This window comes from Oncorhynchus mykiss, chromosome 13, assembly GCF_013265735.2.
Source record: "Oncorhynchus mykiss isolate Arlee chromosome 13, USDA_OmykA_1.1, whole genome shotgun sequence".
Lineage (NCBI taxonomy): Eukaryota > Metazoa > Chordata > Actinopteri > Salmoniformes > Salmonidae > Oncorhynchus > Oncorhynchus mykiss.
The window spans coordinates 9,123,288-9,150,443 of record NC_048577.1 but is presented as its reverse complement, the minus strand read 5'-3'; the positions used below and the strand labels follow the sequence as shown (position 1 = coordinate 9,150,443).

At 42.7% G+C, this 27,156-nt stretch overlaps 1 protein-coding gene across 7 annotated transcripts in view; it reads right to left on the bottom strand.

Moving 5' to 3' along the window:
- The window catches only part of LOC110495073 (interleukin-2 receptor subunit beta), a 51,440-nt gene extending 24,534 nt beyond the window's left edge, over positions 1-26,906 (bottom strand). For 2 of the 7 annotated variants that reach the window (XR_005035441.1, XR_005035442.1), the window contains exons 1-10: positions 15,304-15,331; positions 14,271-14,977; positions 12,054-12,165; positions 11,843-11,918; positions 11,496-11,595; positions 11,009-11,142; positions 10,712-10,895; positions 10,224-10,323; positions 9,859-9,943; positions 5,969-8,527 (exon numbers count right to left, since the gene is read on the bottom strand). Coding sequence is in view for 4 of the 7 variants with exons in the window: in XM_036940151.1 (XP_036796046.1) it covers positions 7,253-8,527; positions 9,859-9,943; positions 10,224-10,323; positions 10,712-10,895; positions 11,009-11,142; positions 11,496-11,595; positions 11,843-11,918; positions 12,054-12,165; positions 14,271-14,343 (2,139 nt within the window). In the remaining 3 variants the exon portion in view is untranslated. Of the gene's footprint in view, positions 1-5,677; positions 8,528-9,858; positions 9,944-10,223; positions 10,324-10,711; positions 10,896-11,008; positions 11,143-11,495; positions 11,596-11,842; positions 11,919-12,053; positions 12,166-14,270; positions 14,978-15,303; positions 15,332-26,661 lie in introns of those variants that run through there. The other 5 variants (XR_005035443.1, XM_036940151.1, XM_036940149.1 and 2 more) reach the window with 5 other exon arrangements.
- Between the last annotated feature and the right edge of the window lie 250 nt (positions 26,907-27,156).

The window sequence follows — 27,156 nt, the reverse complement described above, 5'->3', positions numbered from 1 at the left end:
CTATCCACCTGTTACCATCCTATAGAACCACATTAACTGTCTTCATCCTCCTGTTACCATCCTATAGAACCACATTAACTGTCTCTATCCTCCTGTTACCATCCTATAGAACCACATTAACTGTCTCTATCCACCTGTTACCATCCTATAGAACCACATTAACTGTCTCTATCCTCCTGTTACCATCCTATAGAACCACATTAACTGTCTCTATCCTCTTGTTACCATCCTATAGAACCACATTAACTGTCTCTATCCACCTGTTACCATCCTATAGAACCACATTAACTGTCTCTATCCACCTGTTACCATCCTATAGAACCACATTAACTGTCTCTATCCACCTGTTACCATCCTATAGAACCACATGAACTGTCTCTATCCTCCTGTTACCATCCTATAGAACCACATTAACTGTCTCTATCCACCTGTTACCATCCTATAGAACCACATTAACTGTCTCTATCCACCTGTTACCATCCTATAGAACCACATTAACTGTCTTCATCCTCCTGTTACCATCCTATAGAACCACATTAACTGTCTCTATCCACCTGTTACCATCCTATAGAACCACATTAACTGTCTCTATCCACCTGTTACCATCCTATAGAACCACATTAACTGTCATTATCCTCCTGTTACCATCCTATAGAACCACATTAACTGTCTCTATCCACCTGTTACCATCCTATAGAACCACATTAACTGTCTCTATCCACCTGTTACCATCCTATAGAACCACATGAACTGTCTCTATCCTCCTATTACCATCCTATAGAACCACATTAACTGTCTCTATCCACCTGTTACCATCCTATAGAACCACATTAACTGTCTCTATCCACCTGTTACCATCCTATAGAACCACATTAACTGTCTTCATCCTCCTGTTACCATCCTATAGAACCACATTAACTGTCTCTATCCACCTGTTACCATCCTATAGAACCACATTAACTGTCTCTATCCACCTGTTACCATCCTATAGAACCACATTAACTGTCATTATCCTCCTGTTACCATCCTATAGAACCACATTAACTGTCTCTATCCACCTGTTACCATCCTATAGAACCACATTAACTGTCATTATCCTCCTGTTACCATCCTATAGAACCACATTAACTGTCTCTATCCACCTGTTACCATCCTATAGAACCACATTAACTGTCTCTATCCACCTGTTACCATCCTATAGAACCACATTAATTGTCTCTATCCACCTGTTACCATCCTATAGAACCACATGAACTGTCTCTATCCTCCTGTTACCATCCTATAGAACCACATTAACTGTCTCTATCCACCTGTTACCATCCTATAGAACCACATTAACTGTCATTATCCTCCTGTTACCATCCTATAGAACCACATTAACTGTCTCTATCCACCTGTTACCATCCTATAGAACCACATTAATTGTCTCTATCCACCTGTTACCATCCTATAGAACCACATGAACTGTCTCTATCCTCCTGTTACCATCCTATAGAACCACATTAATTGTCTCTATCCACCTGTTACCATCCTATAGAACCACATTAACTGTCTCTATCCACCTGTTACCATCCTATAGAACCACATGAACTGTCTCTATCCACCTGTTACCATCCTATAGAACCACATGAACTGTCTCTATCCACCTGTTACCATCCTATAGAACCACATTAATTGTCTCTATCCACCTGTTACCATCCTATAGAACCACATTAACTGTCTCTATCCACCTGTTACCATCCTATAGAACCACATTAATTGTCTCTATCCACCTGTTACCATCCTATAGAACCACATTCACTGTCTCTATCCACCTGTTACCACCCTATAGAACCACATTAACTGTCTCTATCCACCTGTTACCATCCTATAGAACCACATTAATTGTCTCTATCCACCTGTTACCATCCTATAGAACCACATTAACTGTCTCTATCCACCTGTTACCATCCTATAGAACCACATTAACTGTCTCTATCCACCTGTTACCATCCTATAGAACCACATTAACTGTCTCTATCCACCTGTTACCATCCTATAGAACCACATTAACTGTCTCTATCCACCTGTTACCATCCTATAGAACCACATTAACTGTCTCTATCCACCTGTTACCATCCTATAGAACCACATTAACTGTCTCTATCCACCTGTTACCATCCTATAGAACCACATTAATTGTCTCTATCCACCTGTTACCATCCTATAGAACCACATTAACTGTCTCTATCCACCTGTTACCATCCTATAGAACCACATTAACTGTCTCTATCCACCTGTTACCATCCTATAGAACCACATTAACTGTCTCTATCCACCTGTTACCATCCTATAGAACCACATTAACTGTCTCTATCCACCTGTTACCATCCTATAGAACCACATTAACTGTCTCTATCCTCTTGTTACCATCCTATAGAACCACATTAACTGTCTTCATCCTCCTGTTACCATCCTATAGAACCACATTAACTGTCTCTATCCACCTGTTACCATCCTATAGAACCACATTAACTGTCTCTATCCACCTGTTACCATCCTATAGAACCACATTAACTGTCTCTATCCACCTGTTACCATCCTATAGAACCACATTAACTGTCTCTATCCACCTGTTACCATCCTATAGAACCACATTAACTGTCTCTATCCTCTTGTTACCATCCTATAGAACCACATTAACTGTCTCTATCCACCTGTTACCATCCTATAGAACCACATTAACTGTCTCTATCCTCTTGTTACCATCCTATAGAACCACATTAACTGTCTCTATCCACCTGTTACCATCCTATAGAACCACATTAACTGTCTCTATCCACCTGTTACCATCCTATAGAACCACATTAACTGTCTCTATCCTCTTGTTACCATCCTATAGAACCACATTAACTGTCTTCATCCTCCTGTTACCATCCTATAGAACCACATTAACTGTCTCTATCCACCTGTTACCATCCTATAGAACCACATTAACTGTCTCTATCCACCTGTTACCATCCTATAGAACCACATTAACTGTCTCTATCCACCTGTTACCATCCTATAGAACCACATTAACTGTCTCTATCCACCTGTTACCATCCTATAGAACCACATTAACTGTCTCTATCCACCTGTTACCATCCTATAGAACCACATTAACTGTCTCTATCCACCTGTTACCATCCTATAGAACCACATTAACTGTCTCTATCCACCTGTTACCATCCTATAGAACCACATTAATTGTCTCTATCCACCTGTTACCATCCTATAGAACCACATTAACTGTCTCTATCCACCTGTTACCATCCTATAGAACCACATTAACTGTCTCTATCCACCTGTTACCATCCTATAGAACCACATTAACTGTCTCTATCCACCTGTTACCATCCTATAGAACCACATTAACTGTCTCTATCCACCTGTTACCATCCTATAGAACCACATTAACTGTCTCTATCCACCTGTTACCATCCTATAGAACCACATTAACTGTCTCTATCCACCTGTTACCATCCTATGGAACTGATGATATGAATGTGTATCTATATAATGTACAGCAGGGCTATTCAACTATCTTCTTACAGAGGCCAGATGAAAAAAGGTTTAATTGCAGGACATTTTCCACATGTGATTATTCTTCGAAGAACTGTATAAAACAAGTGACCCACAACCACCAATAAAGCAGTTAAATAATTATTAAAAGCTTCTTAAAAGTAATTAGGTCATTTTAAAAGCATCTGAAAACTAAGCATCTCAGTAAATAAGACAAAGATATGTCAAATCAGATCATGTCAAATTCCAGTCTGAAGGAAGGATGTTTTGAATGAATTTCCCTCAGTCATTAGGTGTGTTGTTTGTCTCTCACTTCTAACGAGTCTTTGTGAGCATCAGAGAGGACAACAGAAGGCATGTATGTGTTCCTTAGAGGTGTAGCTTTCATCATATTTTGAAGCTTAAACTGTTCAAACTCTACTGCCAAATCCATATGAAGAAAACCCATTGACATTCTACATAGGCACCAGACTATAGACAACCACCATAGGGCTTGTCATTTTGGCACTGAACGGCGGGGCGGATATTGGTGGAATTTTTTTTTTTTTACAGAACTTTTATTAATGTTCAGGGTTTAAATTCCTAAACGGGCCGGATCTGGCGCGTTAGTTGAATAGCCCTGATGTACAGTATCTACTGGAAAAGCATATCTATGAACCTATCTAAAACATTCCCATACCTCAACCACATCCCATTAAAAGGGAAATCTGGGATTCAAACAGCAAAAAAATGAATGTACCAATCCCCAGATTTCCCCTTTTTTCTCTATCCACCTGGAAGCACTGTATCCCTCCCAATGACGTATATAAACCCTGGATTGCTGATGCTACTGTATGTTACTGTCGGCCATATTGGCACTCCTCAGAAAAGCAGTCCTCCATAGACTACGAGTATGAGTCATAATACAGATAAAATTTAGCAGTCAAACAGGGAAATGGTTTCATTTTTCCCACAGGGGATTTTAGAAACACTTCAAATAAGGGCTGTGTTTCCTGTAGTCTTACCCTGATTTAATGTTTTGATAATCCTGTAAATCTCTCTCGGACAAGGTGACTTTTATCAATGTATTCGCCTGTATTTACACCCCCCAAAATGTGATGCTAATTAGCTGCTAATGTGGCTATCATAAAGAACTACAAATACCATGAGGGAAAGGGAATAATAAAAAAATAAATGTTTTTTAAAATGTAACCTTTATTTAACTAAGCAAGTCGGTTAAGAACAAATTCTTATTGACAATGACGGCCTACCGGGGAACAGAGGCTCTAACCACTAGACTACCTGCTGCCCCAAATCTCTGGATTAAGTGTCTAATGTTAGCTAAATGGAGTAATGAATGAATTGGCAGAATCTTTTTAAATGTACAATTCTGGAAACTGTCTTGTGCAAGTTTTAAATTGACACAATACCTGCTAGCAAAAGGTGTCAGCGATGACACCAGAGATGATGTGCAGGACTTGCATGATGTCTATGTTGATGCAAATTAATATTTTCGAATCGGAGAGTAAATAGAACCGAATATACAGCACCAGTCAAAAGTTTGGACACACCTACTCATTCAAGGGTTTTTCTTTATTTTTACTCTTTTCTACTTTGTAGGATAATAGTGAAGACACCAACACTATGAAATAACACATATGGAATTAAAGTATATTTTTATATTTGAGATTCTTCAAAGTAGCTACCCTTTGCCTTGACAGCTTTGCACACTCTTGGCATTCTCTCAACCAGCTTCATGAGGTAGTCACCTGGAATGAATTTCAATTAACAGGTGTGCCTTTTTAAAAGTTCACTTGTGTCAATTATTTCCCTTCTTAATGCATTCGAGCCAATCAATTGTGTTGTGACAAGGTAGGGTGGTGTACAGAAGATAGCCCTATTTGGTAAAAGACCAAGTCCATATTATGTCAAGAACAGCTCAAATAAGCAAAGCGAACAACAGTACATCATTAATTTAAGACAAGGTCAGTCAATACGGAAAATTTCAATAACTTTGAAAGTTCTTCAAGTGCAGTCGCAAAAACCATCAAGCGCTATGATAAAACTGGCTCTCATGAGGACCCCCACAGGAAAGGAAGACCCAGAGTTACCTCTGCTGCAGAGGATAAGTTCATTACAGTTACCACCTCAGAAATTGCAGCCCAATTAAATGCTTCAGAGTTTAAATAACAGACACATCTCAACATCACCAGTTCAGAGGAGACGGTGTGAATCATGGCTGAATTGCTGCAAAGAAACCACTATTAAAGGACACCAATAATAAGAAGAGACTTGCTTGGGACAAGATACACAAGCAATGGAAATTAGAAAGGTGGAAATCTGTCCCTTGGTCTGATGAGTCGAAATTTTAGATTTCTGGTTCCAACCGCCATGTCTTTGTGAGATGCAGAGTAGGTGAACAGATGATCTGCATGTGTCTCTGCACCTCCAAGCTGTGATGATCTCTGCACCTCCAAGCTGTGATGATCTCTGCACCTCCAAGCTGTGATGATCTCTGCACCTCCAAGCTGTGATGATCTCTGCACCTCCAAGCTGTGATGATCTCTGCACCTCCAAGCTGTGATGATCTCTGCACCTCCAAGCTGTGATGATCTCTGCACCTCCAAGCTATGATGATCTCTGCACCTCCAAGCTATGATGATCTCTGAACCTCCAAGCTGTGATGATCTCTGCACCTCCAAGCTGTGATGATATCTGCACCTCCAAACTGTGATAATCTCTGCACCTCCAAACTGTGATAATCTATGCACCTCCAAACTGTGATAATCTCTGCACCTCCAAACTGTGATAATCTCTGCACCTCCAAACTGTGATAATCTATGCACCTCCAAACTGTGATAATCTCTGCACCTCCAAGCTGTGAGTGCTGCATCAAATGACCTGGATTCCACAATTACCCGACCTCAACCCAATTGAGAGGGTTTGGGATGAGTTGGACCACAGCCAACAAGTGCTCATCATATGTGGAAACTCCTTCAAGACAGTTGGAAAAGCATTCCAGGTGAAACTGGTTGAGAGAACACAGAGTGTGCAAAGCTGTCATCAAGGCAAAAGGTGGCAACTTTGAAGAATCTACAATATATTTTGATTTGTTTAACACTTTAACACTGCCACAAGGAGTCGATAGAGTGCGATGAGCCTAGGAAAGCCCCCCGGCCAAACCCTGGGCCAATTGTGTGTCGCCCTATGGGGCTCCCGCTCACAGCCGGGCTCTGACACAGCTTGCGATGCAGAGTTTTAGACCACTGCGTCACTCAGGAGGCCACAGGCCTTATTTTAAGTGTTTCTAAAATCCATTAAGGGAAAAATGAATGGTGGAAAAACAATTGGAACCGTTTCCCTGTTTGAACACTAGGTTTTATGGGTATTATGGCACCTCCACTGTGGAGCTCTATTGGAATGGATGGAATTCTACAGTATGTCATTGAAACGTTTCAACGACCAAATGACGTATTTGTAAGTCTTTTTTTGTTGTTGTAGTGGGGACAGTTACATTAGTTCTTTAAAAAAAGTGTGTCTGTAATAAATACATATACATGTGGTAAAAACAAATGTAGACATTAGTAAATGCATTTCTATAGCTTCCAAAGTATTTTTTACAATGGAGGGGGAGTGCCAAGATGGAGGAGTGGTGGCTTCAAAACAGCCTGTCAGGCATCTAGTGTATATATAAATCATTAGTCCCTCCCTAGTCAAATGTTTTCATAGTTCAGTTCTGAGCTTCTTTCACTGGCATGTAGCCTCCACTAGAGGGCTCTATTGCCATTGAAGAAGACCGGAGAGATATCTCCAACAGCCTGTCTTGATGACTGGTACTAGTACTGGGTCCCAGGGATGGAACCATCCCAAACCCAGAGAAGGTGAGGGGTAGTTGGGGTAAAACATCCAGCGGGATTGGTAAGGGGGTGGAACAGAATGGAAATATATTGTTAGTGGTAATAAGAGGGATATGGTTACAGGGGGTCACAGTTAGCCTGACCTCATCCCCCACGCTCTCCTGGCTTTCCTGATCCTCTCCCCCACTGCCAATGTCTGAATCTGGTCTCTGAGGGGCCAAGAGTTGGGCCTGGAGCTGCAGATTATCCACACGTTCATAGGAGGAAGACATTGTGAGAGAACCTCCTCCAACCCCCATCTCCGTACCCTTTCCCCCTACACTATCCAACCCAGGTAGGGTGAAGGGATGCTGGGGGAAAGCGGACAGGGAAATGGGTAAGGGGGTGGAGCAGAATGTAAAGTTATTGTTATTGATAAGAGGAAGAAGCGGAACAAGATGGAAGTCCTGAGAGACAAAATGGGGGGTGGATGCAATAGGCCCGACCGCATCCTCCACGCTCTCCTGACTTTCCTGATCCTCTGCCCCACTGCCGATGCCTGAATCTGGGCTTATGAGGGCCCGACGCTCGGCCTGGAGCTTCTCAACACGCTCGTAAGAAGAAACCTGGACGATATCTTTACCTCCACTGATGCCTCCAAATATACTTCCACCATACAGCTCTCTATCCTTCCCTCCACCCAACATCTCTCTATCCTTCCCTTCACCACACATCTCTCTCTCCTTCCCTCCACCCCCCAACTCTCTCTCCTTCCCTCCACCCCCCATCTCTCCCTCCTTCCCTCCACCCCTGATATCTTCGTCCTTCCCCCCTACACCTCTATTACTATCCATCCTATCTCCTCTGTTCTCCTCCTTCCACTCATCTATCTCTTCAGTAGTGCCACCTACTGGTCCGTAAGGGGAGTGTACAGAGCAGGGTTCCAACTTGGTGGATGTGGATCCAGGCTGGGAGCATTGAGATAAGAAGTTGCTGAAGCCGGAGCGGCCACTATTGTCCAATCTCTTCTTCAGTAGTAGTGCAGTATCGGTCTCCCTCCTCAGGGGGGCGATGGTGCCAATGTTGTTGGTAATCTCTACCTGGGAGATGTCTTCACGGTGCAAGGCAGAGTCGACGGCTTCAAAGGCGAACAAAGGACCCAGCCAAGCCTGTAGGCACGGACACACACACAGAGACAGAGAGAGAGAGAGAGAGAGAGACAGTGAGAGAGAAAGAGATAGAGAGTGACATAGATAGAGAGAGAGAGACACACACACAGAGAGGAAAATAAAATGATAATTATTTAGCTAAATGTTGGAGTGACTTCACTCCAACATGATGCCAATGTAAGACAATGATGAGGACAGCTCATAATAATGTCTGGTAATAAATATATGGAAATGTATTTTATCTGTTTGATACCATTCCATTCATTAGGCTCCAGCCATTATAACCTAACTACAGCCATTATAACCTAACTACAGCCATTATAACCTAACTACAGCCATTATAACCTAACTACAGCCATTATAACCTAACTACCGCCATTATAACCTAACTACAGCCATTATAACCTAACTACAGCCATTATAACCTAACTACCGCCATTATAACCTAACTAGAACCATTATAACCTAACTACAGCCATTATAACCTAACTACAGCCATTATAACCTAACTACCGCCATTATAACCTAACTACAGCCATTATAACCTAACTACCGCCATTACAACCTAACTACAGCCATTACAACCTAACTACAGCCATTATAACCTAACTACAGCCATTATAACCTAACTACAGCCATTATAACCTAACTACAGCCATTATAACCTAACTACTGCCATTATAACCTAAATACCGCCATTATAACCTAACTACAGCCATTATAACCTAACTACAGCCATTATAACCTAACTACAGCCATTATAACCTAACTACTGCCATTATAACCTAAATACCGCCATTATAACCTAACTACAGCCATAATAACCTAACTACAGCCATTATAACCTAACTACAGCCATAATAACCTAACTACAGCCATTATAACCTAACTACAGCCATTATAACCTAACTACAGCCATTGTAACCTAACTAACGCCATTATAACCTAACTACAGCCATTATAACCTAACTACAGCCATTACAACCTAACTACAGCCATTATAGCCTAACTACAGCCATTATAGCCTAACTTACAGCCATTATAGCCTAACTACAGCCATTATAACCTAACTACAGCCATTATAGCCTAACTACAGCCATTATAGCCTAACTACAGCCATTATAGCCTAACTACAGCCATTATAGCCTAACTACCGCCATTATAACCTAACCACAGCCATTATAACCTAACTACAGCCATTATAACCTAACTACAGCCATTATAACCTAACTACAGCCATTATAACCTAACTACCGCCATAACAAGGTAGTGCACAATACAGGGAATAGGGTCCCTTTTGGCACATAACTTCAGTCAAAAGTAGAACTGACCTTGAAGTTTCCATCGTGCTGGAGGTTGAGGCCCTCAAAGTACCTGGAGGGATCTGGTATAGGAGGATTCAGAATCTTCTTGACCCTGTCAGCAATGAAGGGAAATGAAAGGAAGTTGCACTTAACCAACTACAAAACATTACATCTAAAACATGATGTTTACTTTGCAGTCCGTTGGTGTTAAAATAAATCACATTTACAATGGACCCCACCCCCTTCCACACACACACACACACACACACACACACACACACACACACACACACACACACACACACACACACACACACACACACACACACACACACACACACACACACACACACACACACAGACAGACAGATAGACAGAGATACAGTACTCACTTTCCTTTGCAGAGCAACATGGAGACCAGCAGGACCAGTACAACAACAGCTCCCACCACGGTGACCACCACAAAGTCCTGGTCTAGAACATCAGGACTACCTGAGAACAGGATCAGAGGAACAACATAGAACATATTTACAACGTACATAACACCACCACTGTTTTACTAAAAGATTGGCATAGAAAAGCCTTCATTTACATTTCTGTCTGTAAGTTTGTTTTGAGCATGTGTGTGCCTGTCTAAGAACGAAAGAAAGAAATAGGGAAGAAGGAAGAAGGAACTATTTTTCAAGATTCATATGGAAACACACTACTATGCCTGCCTTCCAAATGGCAACATATTCCCTGTTTAGTGCAGTGCTTTTGGCCCATAGTGCTCTGGACTATGTAGGGAACTATAGGGCCATTTGGGACACAGCCCAAGTATATACAGGCCCACATTCAAATGTGTACTAATAACCAATGACATCACTGATGCTCTATTTACCTGTTGGCTTCATCTGGCCCAGAGTGGAGACCCATGATGCACTGGGGCTCCAGTCGCTCCACTGACAGTCTGGGTAATCGGCTCGAACCCGGACTCTGACCTGGTACCTCCTTCCTCTCTCCAGCATCTCAGGGTCCAGGTCAAAATACATCTGTTTGTTTGATATGTTCACCTCCACAGCATCCTGCAGTAGCACAACATACAGTAGGTCTACTTTTAGATAGTGTACAAAGAGAGAGACATAGTTGTTATTATCTGTCCTCTGTCTCTCTTCCTCCCCATCTCTCTCTCTATCACCTCCCAGTGATGTAGTTCCTGTTTCCACTGTAGTTGGAAGTCATAGTTGACTATCATTTTTGAAATGGGAGCTCCTGGTGTCCAGGCGATTGAGGCATTGATGACGGTCGGCTTGCCAGGGGGATGCATTTTAACTGCCAAACACAAAACAACACAGTTAATGTCCTCATAGTAGTACTAATATATTACTAATATCACTGTAACAGAACTACTAGTACTAAGTTGAATTAGAAATGTTAGTATCAGGTATGAATTAGTATTAAGTTGTTTAAATGAATAACCTTCCCAGCATGTTTGTATTGCATTATGTTGTATTATAGTGTACTGAGTTTGAGCATTTTGTATGCTGAACACACAGAATTCATTTTCATGTAAATGGACAATAACGTCACAATAAGAGTCGTTGTAGTTGGTGTACAATTCATGTAGTAGATTAGTAATAGATGACACATCGTACATAATATCACTCAAATTACTGTACACTTACTGTGGTTAAATGGTTGATACAGGTATTCAATCTGTATCACATAATCTTCTGCTTGTCCACACCGTACAACAATGGATATTTTATCCTCTTCCCAAAAGAACTGAAAGATCATTTACAGAGGCTCAGTTATCCAGGGTTGTTTGCCTATTGGTCTATATATATGCTGTCATTGTTTTATTAATATTATTATTAGAAAAACGTCATAAAAAATAATTAAAAAATAAACAAATTCCTGGTTAATTTATTCATCCAGATGAATGTGTTACAAATTCTAGTTTTGATCTATAATAATGCACATATATAACCAAGCATTGGTTTTAACTTGATGTAGTTTTATAAAAACTCACTGGATTGCCCTCAAAGACCAGACTGCCGCCTCTCAAGGTTGTGTTGAAACCGGCCAAGGACTTCATCTCACATTGCCTGTAGTTACAACAGTGAACCATTGTTTCAGTTAGCATCCCAAATGGCACCCTGTTCCCTATATAGTGCACTACTTTAGACCAGGACTCTATGAGAATAGGGTTCCAGTTAGGCTGCATCCTTAGTCTTCTTTACCTTTTAAACCCGGGGTATTCACCATGCAGAGTGCACGGCATGTCTGGGGGTATGCATGTGTTGTTCAACACACACGTGATGTTACTGATGAAGTCATTGACACACTTTAGATCTTTGAGAAACAGAGACAGAGAGGAGTGAGAGAGGAGAGAGAGAGGCAGAGATAGAGAGAGAGTGAGAGAGGAGAGAGAGAGGCAGAGATAGAGAGAGAGTGAGAGAGGAGAGAGAGAGAGAGGCAGAGAGAGAGAAAGAGGCAGAGAGAGAGTGAGAGGGAAACAGAGAAAGAAAAAAATAACATTTTTAATATAAGGGTCGATATAATGTTTTATAAGGCTCTATATCATGTTTTATAAGGCTCTATATCATGTTTTATAAGGCTCTATATCATGTTTTATAAGGCTCTATATCATGTTTTATAAGGCTCTATATCATGTTTTATAAGGCTCTATATCATGTTTTATAAGGCTCTATATCATGTTTTATAAGGCTCTATATCATGTTTTATAAGGCTCTATATCATGTTTTGTAACACTCTATAACATGTTTTACAAGACACTGTCCTGTTTTATAAGGCTCTATGTCATGTTTTTTAAGGCTCTATGTCATGTTTTATAAGACTCTATGTCATGTTTTATAAGGCTCTATGTCATATTGTATCATATATCATACAATGGCAAGAAAAAGTATGTGAACCCTTTGGAACGTGATCAAGACAAAGGAGATGATTGTGGACTACAGTAAAAAGAGGACCGAGCACACCACCATTCTCATCGATGGGGCTGCAGTGGAGCAGGTTGAGAGCCTCAAGTTCCTTGGTGCCCACATCACCAACAAACTAACATGGTCCAAGCACACCAAGCACAGTCGTGAAGAGGGCACGACAAAACCTATTCCCCCACAGGAGAAGATTTAAAAAGATTTGCCATGGGTCCTCAGATCCTCAAAAGGTTCAACAGCTGCACCATCAAGAGCATGCACAAAAAAACATTGATGCACGTTTGAAGTTTGCAAGAGCACAGCGCAGAATGCTCAATGAGGTTAAGAAGAATCCTAGAGTCAGCTAAAGAATTACAGAAATCTCTGGAACATGCTAACATCTCTGTTGAGGAGTCTATGATACGTAAAACACTAAACATGAATGGTGTTCATGGGAGGACACCACAGAAGAAGCCACTGCTCTCCAAAAAAACATCGATGCACGTTTGAAGTTTGCAAAAGTGCACCTGGATGTTCCACAGCGCTACTGGCAAAATATTCTGTGGACAGATTAAACTACAGTTGAGTTGTTTGGAAGGAACACACAACACTATGTGTGGAGAAAAAAGGCACAGCACACCAACATCAAAACCTCATTCCAACTGTAAAGTATGGTGGAGGGAGCATCATGGTTTGGGGCTGCTTTGCTGCCTCAGGGCCTGGACATATTGCTATCATTGACGGAAAAATGAATTCCCAAGTTTATCAAGACATTTCGCAGGACAATATCAGGATATCTGTCCGCCAATTGAAGCGCAACAGAAGTTGGGTGATGCAATAGGACAACGACCCAAAACACAGAAGTAAATCAACAACAGAATGGCTTCAACAGAAGAAAATATGCCTTCTGGAGTGGCCCAGTCAGAGTCCTGACCTCAACCCGATTGAGATGCTGTGGCATGACCTCAAGAGAGCAGTTCACACCAGACATCCAAATAATATTGCTCAACTGAAACAGTTTTGTAAAGAGGAATGTTCCAGAATTCCTCCTGACCGTTGTGCAGGTTTGATCCACAACTACAGCAAACATTAGGTTGAGGTTATTGCTGCCAGGAGTGTCAACCAGTTATCAAATCCAAGGATTCACATACTTTCCCACCCTGCACTGTGAATGTTTGCATGGTGTGTTCAATAAAGACATGACAACGTTATCAACCAAAACAAACAGCAAATGCATCCAACAAGTGTGTAGAGTCACAAGCTTGATATAATCATCGAGTGCTATGAATATACAACCTAATACTTAACCTTTTACTATTTAATACACATATTAGTGAATTTATCCCAATACTTTTGGTCCCCTAAAATGGGTAGACTATGCACAAAAAGTGCTGTCATTTCTAAAAAGGTTCACCCGATATGGATGTAAATACACTCAAAATAAAGCTGACAGTCTGCACTTTAACCTCAAAGTCATTCTACATGTGTTGTAATGCATTGTGAAGGGTATTGATGACTTACAGGACTGTGGTTGGCTGGAGCAGGTTAGTAGGGGGAGGAGCAGGATGACATAGAGACACCATAGAACCTTCATTATGACTTCTTCCTGGTCCTTTTTCTCATTCTAGAACACAGTAGGAGACATGACCTTAGCAACAAATGGTACCCTATTTCTTATATAGGGCACTACTTTTGACCAGGGCTCATTTGGCTCTGCACTATGTAGGGAAAAAGGTGTATATGAATTTTCTGTCTGTTTGCGTGGTGATTAAGTGTTGTCAGTTGTATCAATGCCACACGCATACCAGAGGTGATTTTAGCATAACATCTTGGTTAGGCAAACTGAAACTTTTTTATAGACATGCCAGTAAAGTCATTTGATTATTTTACTAGGCCTATGTGGTCTAAAAGTCAAGGAAAACACCATCACGAGCATCCACTTTTATTTACATTATACTAACGCACAGACAGCGCAAACAAAACAGGCCTCGCAATATCAACTGGAATTGCATACATCTATTACTGAACTTTTTGTGGGAAAAACACTATTGGAATGAGACGAGTGTCACTGTCAAACATGGTTACAGACCCAGCAACATTTTATAGTAAGTATCCCCTCCTCGTGAAGAAAAGCACATGAGCTAATGTAACAGTACTCTTCTTGCGTTGTGTACAATCAGTCATCGACACGGAACTCCAACATGTAGCACCAGTCATGTAGCTTTATTCTGATAAGAACGACACAAAATTGCACGTCATGCAATGCACGTCTCACCATCCAACTCTGCACTCACGCACTGTACAAAATATATGAATATTTGTTGTGCATTTTGTTGTAAAGAATTCCCACCAGTACTAGCTAGCAACTTACTGTGTCTGGTGGGAATTCTTTACAACAAAATGCACAACAAATATTCTCCAAAAACCGCTGCATCTTATGTGTGATGTTCGAATAACATTTACAAACAATTTGATATAAATTGTACATTTAAATCATCACTTGAGAGTATAAAAATCACTTTTGATGTACAGCGCTTTGCAACCAACAACTTACCGCTGGTTTGGTGCTTGTTCACTGGGGCGATTCTAACTGGAACATCCCCCCTCGTAAGCAAGCTACGCAAACCAGCCAATAAGATGCCATGTTGAGTAGGTGAAGGCAAGACAAACTCAAACCAAAAACCCATTGGCTTAACAATAAAGTGGCAAGAGGAATCACCAATATAACCCTGCTACACTAATTATAAAACACAAAGTAAGCAAAACAATGAAATCATTCCAACATTGTCTAAAATTATGAATAAGATACTGTACTGAGATAAACCTATAAGCAATATAGCAATTGGGATGTACAAACCATGGCATAAGGGAACGATGAGCGGATAAGAGGCAAGCAGTCATTTCGATTAAGATATTAATGAGTGAGTAGTCGATATAACTATTTGTTCAGCACTTTTGATATGTACAGGGACAGAGTTCAGAACATTGGCCATTCTTAGAGTGTTCTCCCTGTACACCAAGTCAGAACCTTAGGATAAATAATGGGGGCATATAAGCACACAATGAAAGCGCTTACAATATTCAAAGATGACATTTCTCTAAAACAGGCTATAGGCTACATGTGCACCACCAAGTCAGAACAGTAGGCTAAGTTCTAAGGTGGAGAGGTACCACATTCTTAGGATGAGGTCTTATGGGCTACTAACAGCTGACTACACGACATACACTTTTTATTACATTCTTAGCTACTGTATTCATATCTCCCTGGCATATTACATAATTTATCCAGCAGTATACAAGACATATTTTTGGACACAACCGTTGTTGTACTGTGCTCACTTGAATGTGGCGCAGTGGTCCTTCTTGTGGGAAAACTTTGTCATCAAAGTCAGGCATTCCCTGGATTTATGCTGCTTTCAAGACAACTGGGAATTCGGAATAAAACAAACAATCATGACGTCAGTGTTCTTCAGGTCAGAGATCTAGAAAGAAGCCAGAGTTCCCGACTTGGAATTTCAGGTTGGATGACCGTTCAAAACGTATTTTTCCAGTCTGAGCCTGTTTTAGTTGCCAGTTGTCTTGAATGTGGCATAAATCATGCTGGATTGACTACATGACCAATGTATTCAACCTTTTCTGACTTATGGTGTTGCATGTGAATGTTAATCCATTTAAGCTTGGAAAAGAGAGCCTTTCTGACAGATGTTTTAAATCATTAAACCCAGACTTGGACCACACACCCTCTCTACCGAATAGCAAGCAAAGAAAGCAAAAGAGTGATTGCTTTGTGACTCTTGTAGTTAGCCATTGATTCGTTCCAAACCACTCATTGTTGAATTAGCGATTTCCGACATGTTGTATAATGTTTATGTCCAATCACCGATGAGCACCATTACTTTTTATCTATAATTTGAAAAGGATTTGACAGTAAATTGTCAAGGTGATTCATGATGATGACTGTTTGTCTAGCTTGCTAGCTAAGATTGTGAAAGTATGATGTTGACATCAGTCCAATCAAAGCTACAGTATATGTAACATGATTTGACATTTTATCTGTGGCCAATGACCTTCAACCTTCTTGGAGAGGCATTTCTAATGTAAATCTATGGCAGCACCCAAGAGGGCTTGAACTACCTAGCTCTCCCTGTAGATTCGGCAGTGACATAGTGTCCCCATGAGTGACAGAACATTGAGCCAACCAAGGCACAACTAGAGAAAACGCCTATGCTGTGTGCTTTTGCTGGCCGCTCCTACACCACAGAAAGCACTGAGCTAGGCTGGAACACCTGCATATTGGAGCTGCCTAACTCAAGAAAGAGGCCATGTTTGTATGCAGATTAATTAACTCAAGGAAAACATGTATTTTTTTACATTGTTTGCAAACTGATATGGGATACAAATGAATGCAAAAATAACATGCAAAAAACATGGAATTTTTTAAAAGTATATAATGTGTATGTACAGTTGAAGTCGGAAGTTTACATACACTTAGGTTGGTGTCATTAAAACTCATTTTTCAACCACTCCACAAATTTCTTGTTAACAAACTATAGTTTTGGCAAGTCGGTTAGGACATCTACTTTGTGCATGACACAAGTCATTTTTCCAACAATTGTTTACAGACAGATTATTTCACTTATAATTCACTGCATCACAATTCCAGTGGGTCAGAAGTTTACATACACTAAGTTGACTGTGCCTTTAAACAGCTTGGAAAATTCCAGAAAATGATGTCATGGCTTTAGAAGCTTCTGATAGGCTAATTGACATAATTTGAGTCAATTGGAGGTGTATCTGTGGATGTATTTTAAGGCCTACCTTCAAACTCAGTGCCTCTTTGCTTGACATAATGGGAAAATCAAAAGAAATCAGTCAAGACCTCAGAAAAAAAACTAGACCTCCACAAGTCTCAATCATTCTTGGGAGCAATTTCTAAACGCCTGAAGGTACCACATTCATCAGTACAAACAATAGTATGCAAGTATAAACACCGTGGGACCACACAGCCGTCATACAGCTCAGGAAGGAGACTCGTTCTGTCTCCTAGAGATGAACTTTCTTTGGTGCGAAAAGTGCAAATCAATCCCAGAACAACAAAGGACCGTGCAAAGATGCTGGAGGAAACAGGTACAAAAGTATCTATATCCACAGTAAAAAGAGTCCTATATTGGCATAACCAGAAAGGCCACTCAGCAAGGAAGAAGCCACTGTTCCAAAACCGCCATAAAAAAAGCCACACTACGGTTTGCAACTGCACATGGGGACAAAGATCGTACTTTTTGGAGAAATGTCTTCTGGTCTGATGAAACAAAAATGTAACGGTTTGGCCACAATGACCATCGTTATGTTTGGAGGAAAAAGGGGGAGGCTTGCAAGCCGAAGAACACCATCCCAACCGTGCAGCACGGGGGTGGCAGCATCATGTTGTGGGGGTGCTTTGCTGCAGGAGGGACTGGTGCACTTCACAAAATAGATGGCATCACGAGGAAGGGAAATTATGTGGATATATTGAAGCAACATCAGTCAGGAACTTAAAGCTTTGTCACAAATGGGTCTTCCAAATGGACAATGACCCCAAGCGTACTTCCAAAGTTGTGGCAAAATGGCTTAAGGACAACAAAGTCAAGGTATTGGAGTGGCCATCACAAAGCTCAGTCCTCAAGCCTATAGAACATTTGTGGGCAGAACTGAAAAAGCGTGTGCGAGCAGGGAGGCCTACAAACCTGACTCAGTTACACCAACTATGTCAAGAGGAATGGGCCAAAATTCCCCCAAATTATTGTGGGAAGCTTGTGGAAGCCTACCCAAAACATTTGATCCAAGAAAAACAATTTAAAGGCAATGCTACCAAATACTAATTGAGTGTATGTAAACTTCTGATGTTACGGTTTTCTTGCGGTGATGAAGGAGAGGCGGACCAAAATGCAGCGTGGTTTCTATTCATAGTACTTTAATAAAGACTCTACACATGAACAAACTAACAACACGAAAACCTAACAGCCTATACTGGTGCAACACAGAGACAGGAACAATCACCCACGAAACACTCAAAGAATATGGCTGCCTAAATATGGTTCCCAATCAGAGACAATGATAAACACCTGCCTCTGATTGAGAACCACTCCAGACAGCCATAGACTATGCTAGAAAACCCCACTAAGACACAATCCCAATACCTACGAAAAACCCCAAGACAAAACACACCACATAAAAAACCCATGTCACACCCTGGCCTGACCAAATGAATAGAGAAAACACAAAATACTAAGACCAGGGCGTGACATCTGACCCACTGGGAATGTGATGAAAGAAATAAAAGCTGAAACAAATGATTATCTCTACTATTATTCTGACATTTCACATTCTTAAAATGAAGTGGTGATCCTAACTGACCTAAGACAGGGTATTTTTACTAGGATTAAATGTCTGGAATTGTGAAAAACTGAGTTTAAATGTATTTGGCTAATGTGTATTTAAACTTCTGACTTCAACTGTATATATGCTTCCATAGTTGTACATTTTACCTAATTTCTACCAGCATGTTAAATGTGCAACCAGAGGGGAAACAACTCTGGACCAACTTTACTCCACACACAAAGACACATACAAAGCTCTCCCTCGCCCTCCATTTAGCAAATCTGACCATACTTCTATCCTCCTGATTCCTGCTTACAAGAAAAATTGAAGCAGGAAGCACCAGTGACTTGGTCAATGAAAAAAGTTGTCAGATGAAGCAGATGCTAAGATACAGGACTGTTTTGCTAGCACAGACTGGAATATGTTCCGTGATTCTTCCGATGGCATTGAGGAGTACACCACTTCAGTCACTGGCTTCATCAATAAGTGCATCAATGACATCGTCCCCACAGTGACTGTACGTACATACCCCAACCAGAAGCCATGGATTACAGGCAACATCCTCACTGAGCTAAAGGGTAGAGCTCCCGCTTTCAAGGAGTGGGACTCTAACCGGAAGCTTATAAGAAATCCCGCTATGCCCTCTGACGAACCATCAAACAGGCAAAGCATCAATACAGGACTTAGATCGAATCGTACTACACCGGCTCCAACACTCGTCGGATGTGGCAGGGCTTGCACAGTCGAGATCTGCCCAGACTAAACACCTCCCTCTGCAACTGGATCCTGGACTTCCTGACAGGCAGCCCCCGTGTGGTAAGGGTAGGTAACAACACATCCGCCACGCTGATCCTCAACATGGGGGCAACTCAGGGGTGCATGCTCAGTCCACTACTGTACTCCCTGTTCACTCATGACTGCACGGTCAGGCACGACTCCAACATCATCATTAAGTTTGCAGATGACACAACAGTGGTAGGCCTGATCACCGACAATGACGAGACAGCCGATAGGGAAGAGGTCAGAGACCTGACCGTTTGGTGCAAGGACAACAACGTCTCCCTCAGCGTAATCAAGACAAAGGAGATGATTGTGGACTACAGGAAAAGGAGGACCGAGCACACCCCCATTCTCATAGATGGGGCTGTAGTGGAGCAGGTTGAGAGCTTCAAGTTCCTTGGCGTCCACATCACCAACAAACTAACATGGCCCAAGTACACCAAGAAGGCACGACGTGAAGAGGGTCTACAGCTGCACCATTGAGAGCATCTTGACGGGTTCCATCACTGCCTGATATGGAAACTGCTCGGCCACTGACCTCAAGGCACTACAGAGGGTAGTGCGAATGGCCCAGTGCATCACTGGTGCCAAGCTTCCTGCCATCCAGGACCTCTACACCAGGTGTTGTCAGAGGAAGGCCCTAAACATTGTCAAAGACTCCAGCCACCCTAGTCATAGACTGTTCTCTCTGCTACCACACGGCAAGCAGTACCGGAGCACCAAGTCTAGGTCCAAGAGGCTTCTAAACAGCTTCTACCCCCAAGCCATAAGACTCCAAAACATTTAATCAAATAGCTACCAAGACTACCCCCCTTCACGGTGCTGCTACTCTCTGTTATTATCTATGCATAGACACTTTAATAACTCTACCTATATGTACATATTACCTCGAATAACCGGTGCCCCCACACATCGACTCTGTACCCTGTATTTCGCCTCACTACTGTTGTTTTACCACTGCTCTTTAATTATTTGTTACTTTTATTTCTTTTTTTTGTTGGTATTTTTCTTAACTGCCTTGTAGGTTAACGGCTTGTAAGTAAGCATTTCACTGTGATACCCTCTCCCCATAATACCTGTTGTATTCAGCGCATTTGATTTGATGGGCAGTGTGCTGTTTGCTACCATTCTCTCATGTCTTGGTATTTAGTAAAAGGTCACTGTGGTTAGAGAGACTGATGTTATGTTCAGCCTGTGAAGATGTGAAGTTTCCACTCCTCTGTTATATAAACAACCATCTAACAGGTACAAGATGTGTTGAGCGGGTGAGGAAGAAGAAGATTGTGATGATGATAATGAATGACCTGGATGATATGTTAGTGCAGGGCTGGAACAAAAGCATGCACACCCTGTGTGTTTATATCAGAGGAGGATGGCTCATAATAATGCCTGGAATGGAGTTCATGGAAGGGTATCAAACATACACTGCTCAAAAAAATAAAGGGAACACTAAAATAACACATCCTAGATCTGAATGAGTGAAATATTCTTATGAAACACTTTTTTCTTTACACAGTTGAATGTGCTGACAATTGCCTATAATTTCCACCTGTTGTCTATTCCATTTGCACAACAGCATGTGAAATGTATTGTCAATCAGTGTTGCTTCCTAAGTGGACAGTTTGATTTCACAGAAGTGTGATTGACTTGGAGTTACATTGTGTTGTTTAAGTGTTCCCTTTATTTTTTTGAGCACTGTATATAATCAGTGTGTTTGATGTGTTTGATACCCTTCCATTAATTCTGTTCCAGCCATTACTAGGAGTCTGTCACCAGCCACCACTAGTTTCTGTACATTGTTAGCTGTGAAGCCTTCTGATGTCGTGTTCGATGTCAAATGTACCAACAGTCCTGTGTCCCAATTCAGGGCTTTCCAGCCCTAACCTGGTAGCCTGGTCCCAGATCAGGGCTCTCAGGCTACTGTCCAGGGCCTGTATACATAAAGCCTCTCAGAGTAGGAGTGCTGATCTAGCATCAGTTCTGCCTTTTAGGCCACAGTTAAAAACACAGAAGGGGGGGGGGGGGGTATCTGATCCGAGATCAGCACTCCTACTCTGAGAGGCTTTGTGTATACAGGCCCTGGTGGACTTTGTCCCTCTTATTGGTCTCTGGGTCAGACATTAGGAAGTTCCCTTCAGTGAAGTGAAACAGCACAGCAGACATGATCAACCTCTGACAGAACAGTTTAAAGGTCAGTATCGCAGAGAACACACTCACACATGCCCACGCAAGCACCAACGCAAGTGCAGTCTTAATGTACACACACTCACAAAACACGTTATCCATGCACACACACACACAAGCACATTCTGCATACATGATCACACAGTACTCACACACACATGCTTATATACACACACACACACACAAGCACATTCTGCATACATGATCACACAGTACTCACACACACATGCTTATATACACACACACATGCTTATATATACACACACACAAAAGCACATTCTGCATACATGAACACACAGTACTCACACACACATGCTTATATACACACAAACACACACATGCGCGCGCGCGCACACACACACACACACACACACACACACGGGCTGCAGTTAAGAAAACCACAACGTCCTCGTTTCCCAGAATGTTTACAAGCTGTTTCCAATAACAAACAAACCAAAAACCACTAACACCCCGTCCCCTCCTCCTCTCTTCTCATCCTCTCCCAAACCAAACCTCATACTAACACCCCTCCCTTCTTCTTCTTCTTATGTACATCGCTCATCCTCTCACCCCCCCCCTCCCCCCTTCCTCCTCTCCTCTTTTTTGGCTCTACACTATACTCACAGAAAAATAGGTGATATCTAGAACCTAAAGGGGTTCCTACGCTGTCCTTATAGGGGAAATGAATAATGAATAATAATTTTTGGTTCTAAATAGAACCCTTTTGGTTCCTTTCCACAGAGGGTTCTACATGGAACCAAAAAGGGTTCTCCTGTGGGGACAGCCAATGAACCATTTTAACCCTTTTTTCTAAGAGTATATACCCACTCCCCCATCCTCTCATCCCACCCACTCACTCCCTCACTGGCACTGGAGTATATACCCACTCCCCCATCCTCTCATCCCACCCACTCACTCCCTCACTGGCACTGGAGTATATACCCACTCCCCCATCCTCTCATCCCACCCACTCACTCCCTCACTGGCACTGGAGTATATACCCACTCCCCCATCCTCTCATCCCACCCACTCACTCCCTCACTGGCACTGGAGTATATACCCACTCCCCCATCCTCTCATCCCACCCACTCACTCCCTCACTGGCACTGGAGTATATACCCACTCCCCCATCCTCTCATCCCACCCACTCACTCCCTCACTGGCACTGGAGTATATACCCACTCCCCCATCCTCTCATCCCAACCACTCACTCCCTCACTGGCACTGGAGTATATACCCACTCCCCCATCCTCTCATCCCACCCACTCACTCCCTCACTGGCACTGGAGTATATACCCACTCCCCCATCCTCTCATCCCACCCACTCACTCCCTCACTGGCACTGGAGTATATACCCACTCCCCCATCCTCTCATCCCAACCACTCACTCCCTCACTGGCACTGGAGTATATACCCACTCCCCCATCCTCTCATCCCACCCACTCACTCCCTCACTGGCACTGGAGTATATACCCACTCCCCCATCCTCTCATCCCACCCACTCACTCCCTCACTGGCACTGGAGTATATACCCACTCCCCCATCCTCTCATCCCACCCACTCACTCCCTCACTGGCAGTGTCTGAAATCTGGCTTGCCTACTACTTGCATACTGTGTGATAATCTGTGTACTAATGGTGCTGCATACTATTTAGTATAAATGTATGCAGTCAGCAACAAATAACAGAAAACTAGCTTCATCCTACTGAGAACGTGTCATCTGAAGCACAACTGTGTTGATTCCAGCCATTCCTTCATTTTGGTAGAGCAAGTACCCTCAGCTGATTATCAGCTGTTGTCAGACTCACGTGGATTCCAAAACACGTTTCTCTTCCTCAGTAGTGTGCAGTGGATTCTACTAGATGAAAAGACTAAATTAGTATGACATGCTGGTATTTACAGTTTTGACATTTCACATACTGTACAACTTTTTCACAGCCCAAATGTTACTATTTAGAATGTTGGGGTGTTTAGACATAGCCACTCACATCTCTTGTCACCCCCCATCTTCTCTCTGACTCCCCCCTCCCCCTCTTCTCTCTGACTCCCCCCTCCCTCTCCCCATCTTTTCTCTGACTCCCCCTCTTCTCTCTGACTCCCCCCTCCCTCTCTTCTCTATGACTCCCCCCTCCCCCTCTTTTCTCTGACTCCCCCCTCCCTCTCCCCATCTTTTCTCTGACTCCCCCTCTTCTCTCTGACTCCCCCCTCCCTCTCTTCTCTATGACTCCCCCCTCCCCCTCTTTTCTCTGACTCCCCCCTCCCTCTCCCCATCTTTTCTCTGACTCCCCCTCTTCTCTCTGACTCCCCCCTCCCTCTCTTCTCTATGACTCCCCCCTCCCCCTCCCCATCTTTTCTCTGACTCCCCCTCCCCTTCCCCATCTTTTCTCTGACTCCCCCTCCCCATCTTCTCTCTGACTCCCCCCTCCCCATCTTTTCTCTGACTCCCCCTTCCCATCTTCTCTCTGACTCCCCCCTCCCCATCTTCTCTCTGACTCCCCCTCCCCATCTTTTCTCTGACTCCCCCCTTCCCATCTTCTCTCTGACTCCCCCCTCCCCATCTTCTCTCTGACTCCCCCTTCCCATCTTCTCTCTGACTCCCCCCTCCCCATCTTTTCTCTGACTCCCCCTCCCCTTCTTCTCTCTGACTCCCCCTCCCCATCTTTTCTCTGACTCCCCCTCCCCATCTTCTCTCTGACTCCCCCCTCCCCATCTTCTCTCTGACCCCCCTCCCCCTCTTCTCTCTGACTCCCCCCTCCCCCTCTTCTCTCTGACTCCCCCCTCCCCCTCTTCTCTCTGACTCCCCCCTCCCCCTCTTCTCTCTGACTCCCCCTCCCCATCTTCTCTCTGACTCCCCCCTCACCATCTTCTCTCTGACTCCCCCCTCACCCTCCCCATCTTCTCTCTGACTCTCCCCTCCTCATCTTCTCTCTGACTCTCCCCTCCTCCCCCTCCCTATCTTCTCTCTGACTCCCCCCTCACCATCTTCTCTCTGACTCTCCCCTCCTCATGCTCCCTATCTTCTCTCTGACTCTCCCCTCCTCATCTTCTCTCTGACTCTCCCCTCCTCACCCTCCCTATCTTCTCTCTGACTTCCTTTCCACCAACACTCTCTCCCCGCCTCCCCCTCTTGTCTTTGACTTCCTCTGTACCTGTGGCTGGGTGTGTACATCCTGTCCTACTTAAACACTGGACCAAATCAACCCCTAGGCTACATTCTAACTGGCACCCTTATTCCCTATATAGTGCACTATATACCCTAGAGGCCCTGGTTAAACGTAGTACACAATATAAGGAATAGGGTGCCATTAGGAACACACTCCAAAGCCCCTCCACAATGAGGACAACGGTCTCCAGTTCAACTCTACTGGGAGCCCACAAGGTGTGCAGGGTTTTGCTCCATTTCTATTTGAACATCCTGTCCTAGTAAACCCAGGCCCAGATCAGCTCCTAGCCCCCTCTATAATAAAGCCCTAATCAACCCATAGTCCCCTCTATAATAAAGCCCTAGTCAATCCATAGCCGCCTCTATAATAAAGCCCTAATCAACCCATAGCCCCCTCTATAATAAAGCCCTAATCAACCCATAGCCCCCTCTATAATAAAGCCCTAATCAACCCCTAGTCCCCTCCGTAATTAAGCCCTAATCAAACCCTAGCCCCCTTCGTAATGAGGCCCTATTCGTCCCTTAGCCCCCTATATAATGAAGCCCTAATCAACTCCTAGCCTCCCCCACAATGAGGCCCTAATCAACCCCTAGCCCCCTCCACCATGAGGACAGTGGTCTTCAACCTTGATCCTAGAAATCTAAACGGTGTGCAGGGTTTTGGTGCAGCCCAACACTAACACAGAACAAAAAGGCTGGCATATACTACAGGAGTATATCAAATATAGAATATATATTATAGAGAAAGATATGCACAAAGCTTGAAAAAGTGATTAAAAGCCTTGGGTTCTCTGGGACCAAGGTGGAAGAATACTGTGGTAGCACATAGCCTGGATGTCTCAATGGGCCCCAAAGGATTGGAGAGGCGTATGCAATATTGTAACAACTCCGCTCTCTGTGTAATCATCAGTACCATGATTTTAAATGTTTTATATTTAAACCTTTAACTAGGCAAGTCAGTTAAGAACAAATGATTATTTACAATGACGGCCTACCAAAAGGCCTTATGCGGGTCAGGGGCATGGCAGCAACACAATGATCTTTATCTCAACTGTGTAATACTGTGTCTTCCAAATGATCACACTCAAACACACACACACACACAGGCAGAGTAACTTTGCTTGAACAACACATGTAATCCATAACCACCTGAATACATCATAGATGTAGGATCTTAATTTGAGACAGTTTGCTATAGCAGCAACCAGAAATGTGAATTATAATGGACATTTTTTGTAGGGGTTGATACAATTTTTGTTAAGGCAAATCAAGTCTGATGAAGAGGAAATTATAAACTTTAGAAGCCTTATTCAACCTTAATTACATGACAAGTTTGCATTTTCTACTGTGCAGGAAAATTCTAAGCATTAAAAGATTTGTCAAATTAAGACCCTACATCTGTATATGAATATTCAAAGAGAGCCTTACCTTACTGTATAGTGGACCTTCTTGTAGTCTCAGAAACACCGGCTTCTCAATGCTCTACGGTTGAGTTACGTTTCACTCTGAACTGAAGGACAAGTGCTTAATGATGAATTTCTCGTCTCTCTGCCACCGGATGATTCAAACCCTTTAATGAGGAGAAAAACATCTGACTGCCTTCTCTGAAAAGTAAATGTGTGAACAGAAAATAGATTGTTGACTGAAAAGGGATTTCTGTGGTTCGTTAGTTTCAACTGAAACCACACACGTCATCAACGCTGTGATCTTGCTTCCCTTTATCAGAAGTGGGGGTGGAGAAATTTTTTTTGTTGTAAAAATAAGTTCTTCTTTCGGTCTCTGTTCTTGTTTATTTTTTTAAAAGCATCAGATATTACTTCTGCTATTGTGACATTTTAAGAAGTGTAAAATATTTGTAAAAATTATTCCTCTGAAAATAACAGGTGCAAAAGCTTTGAAAATATCTTGATGTGAGTTAGGTAA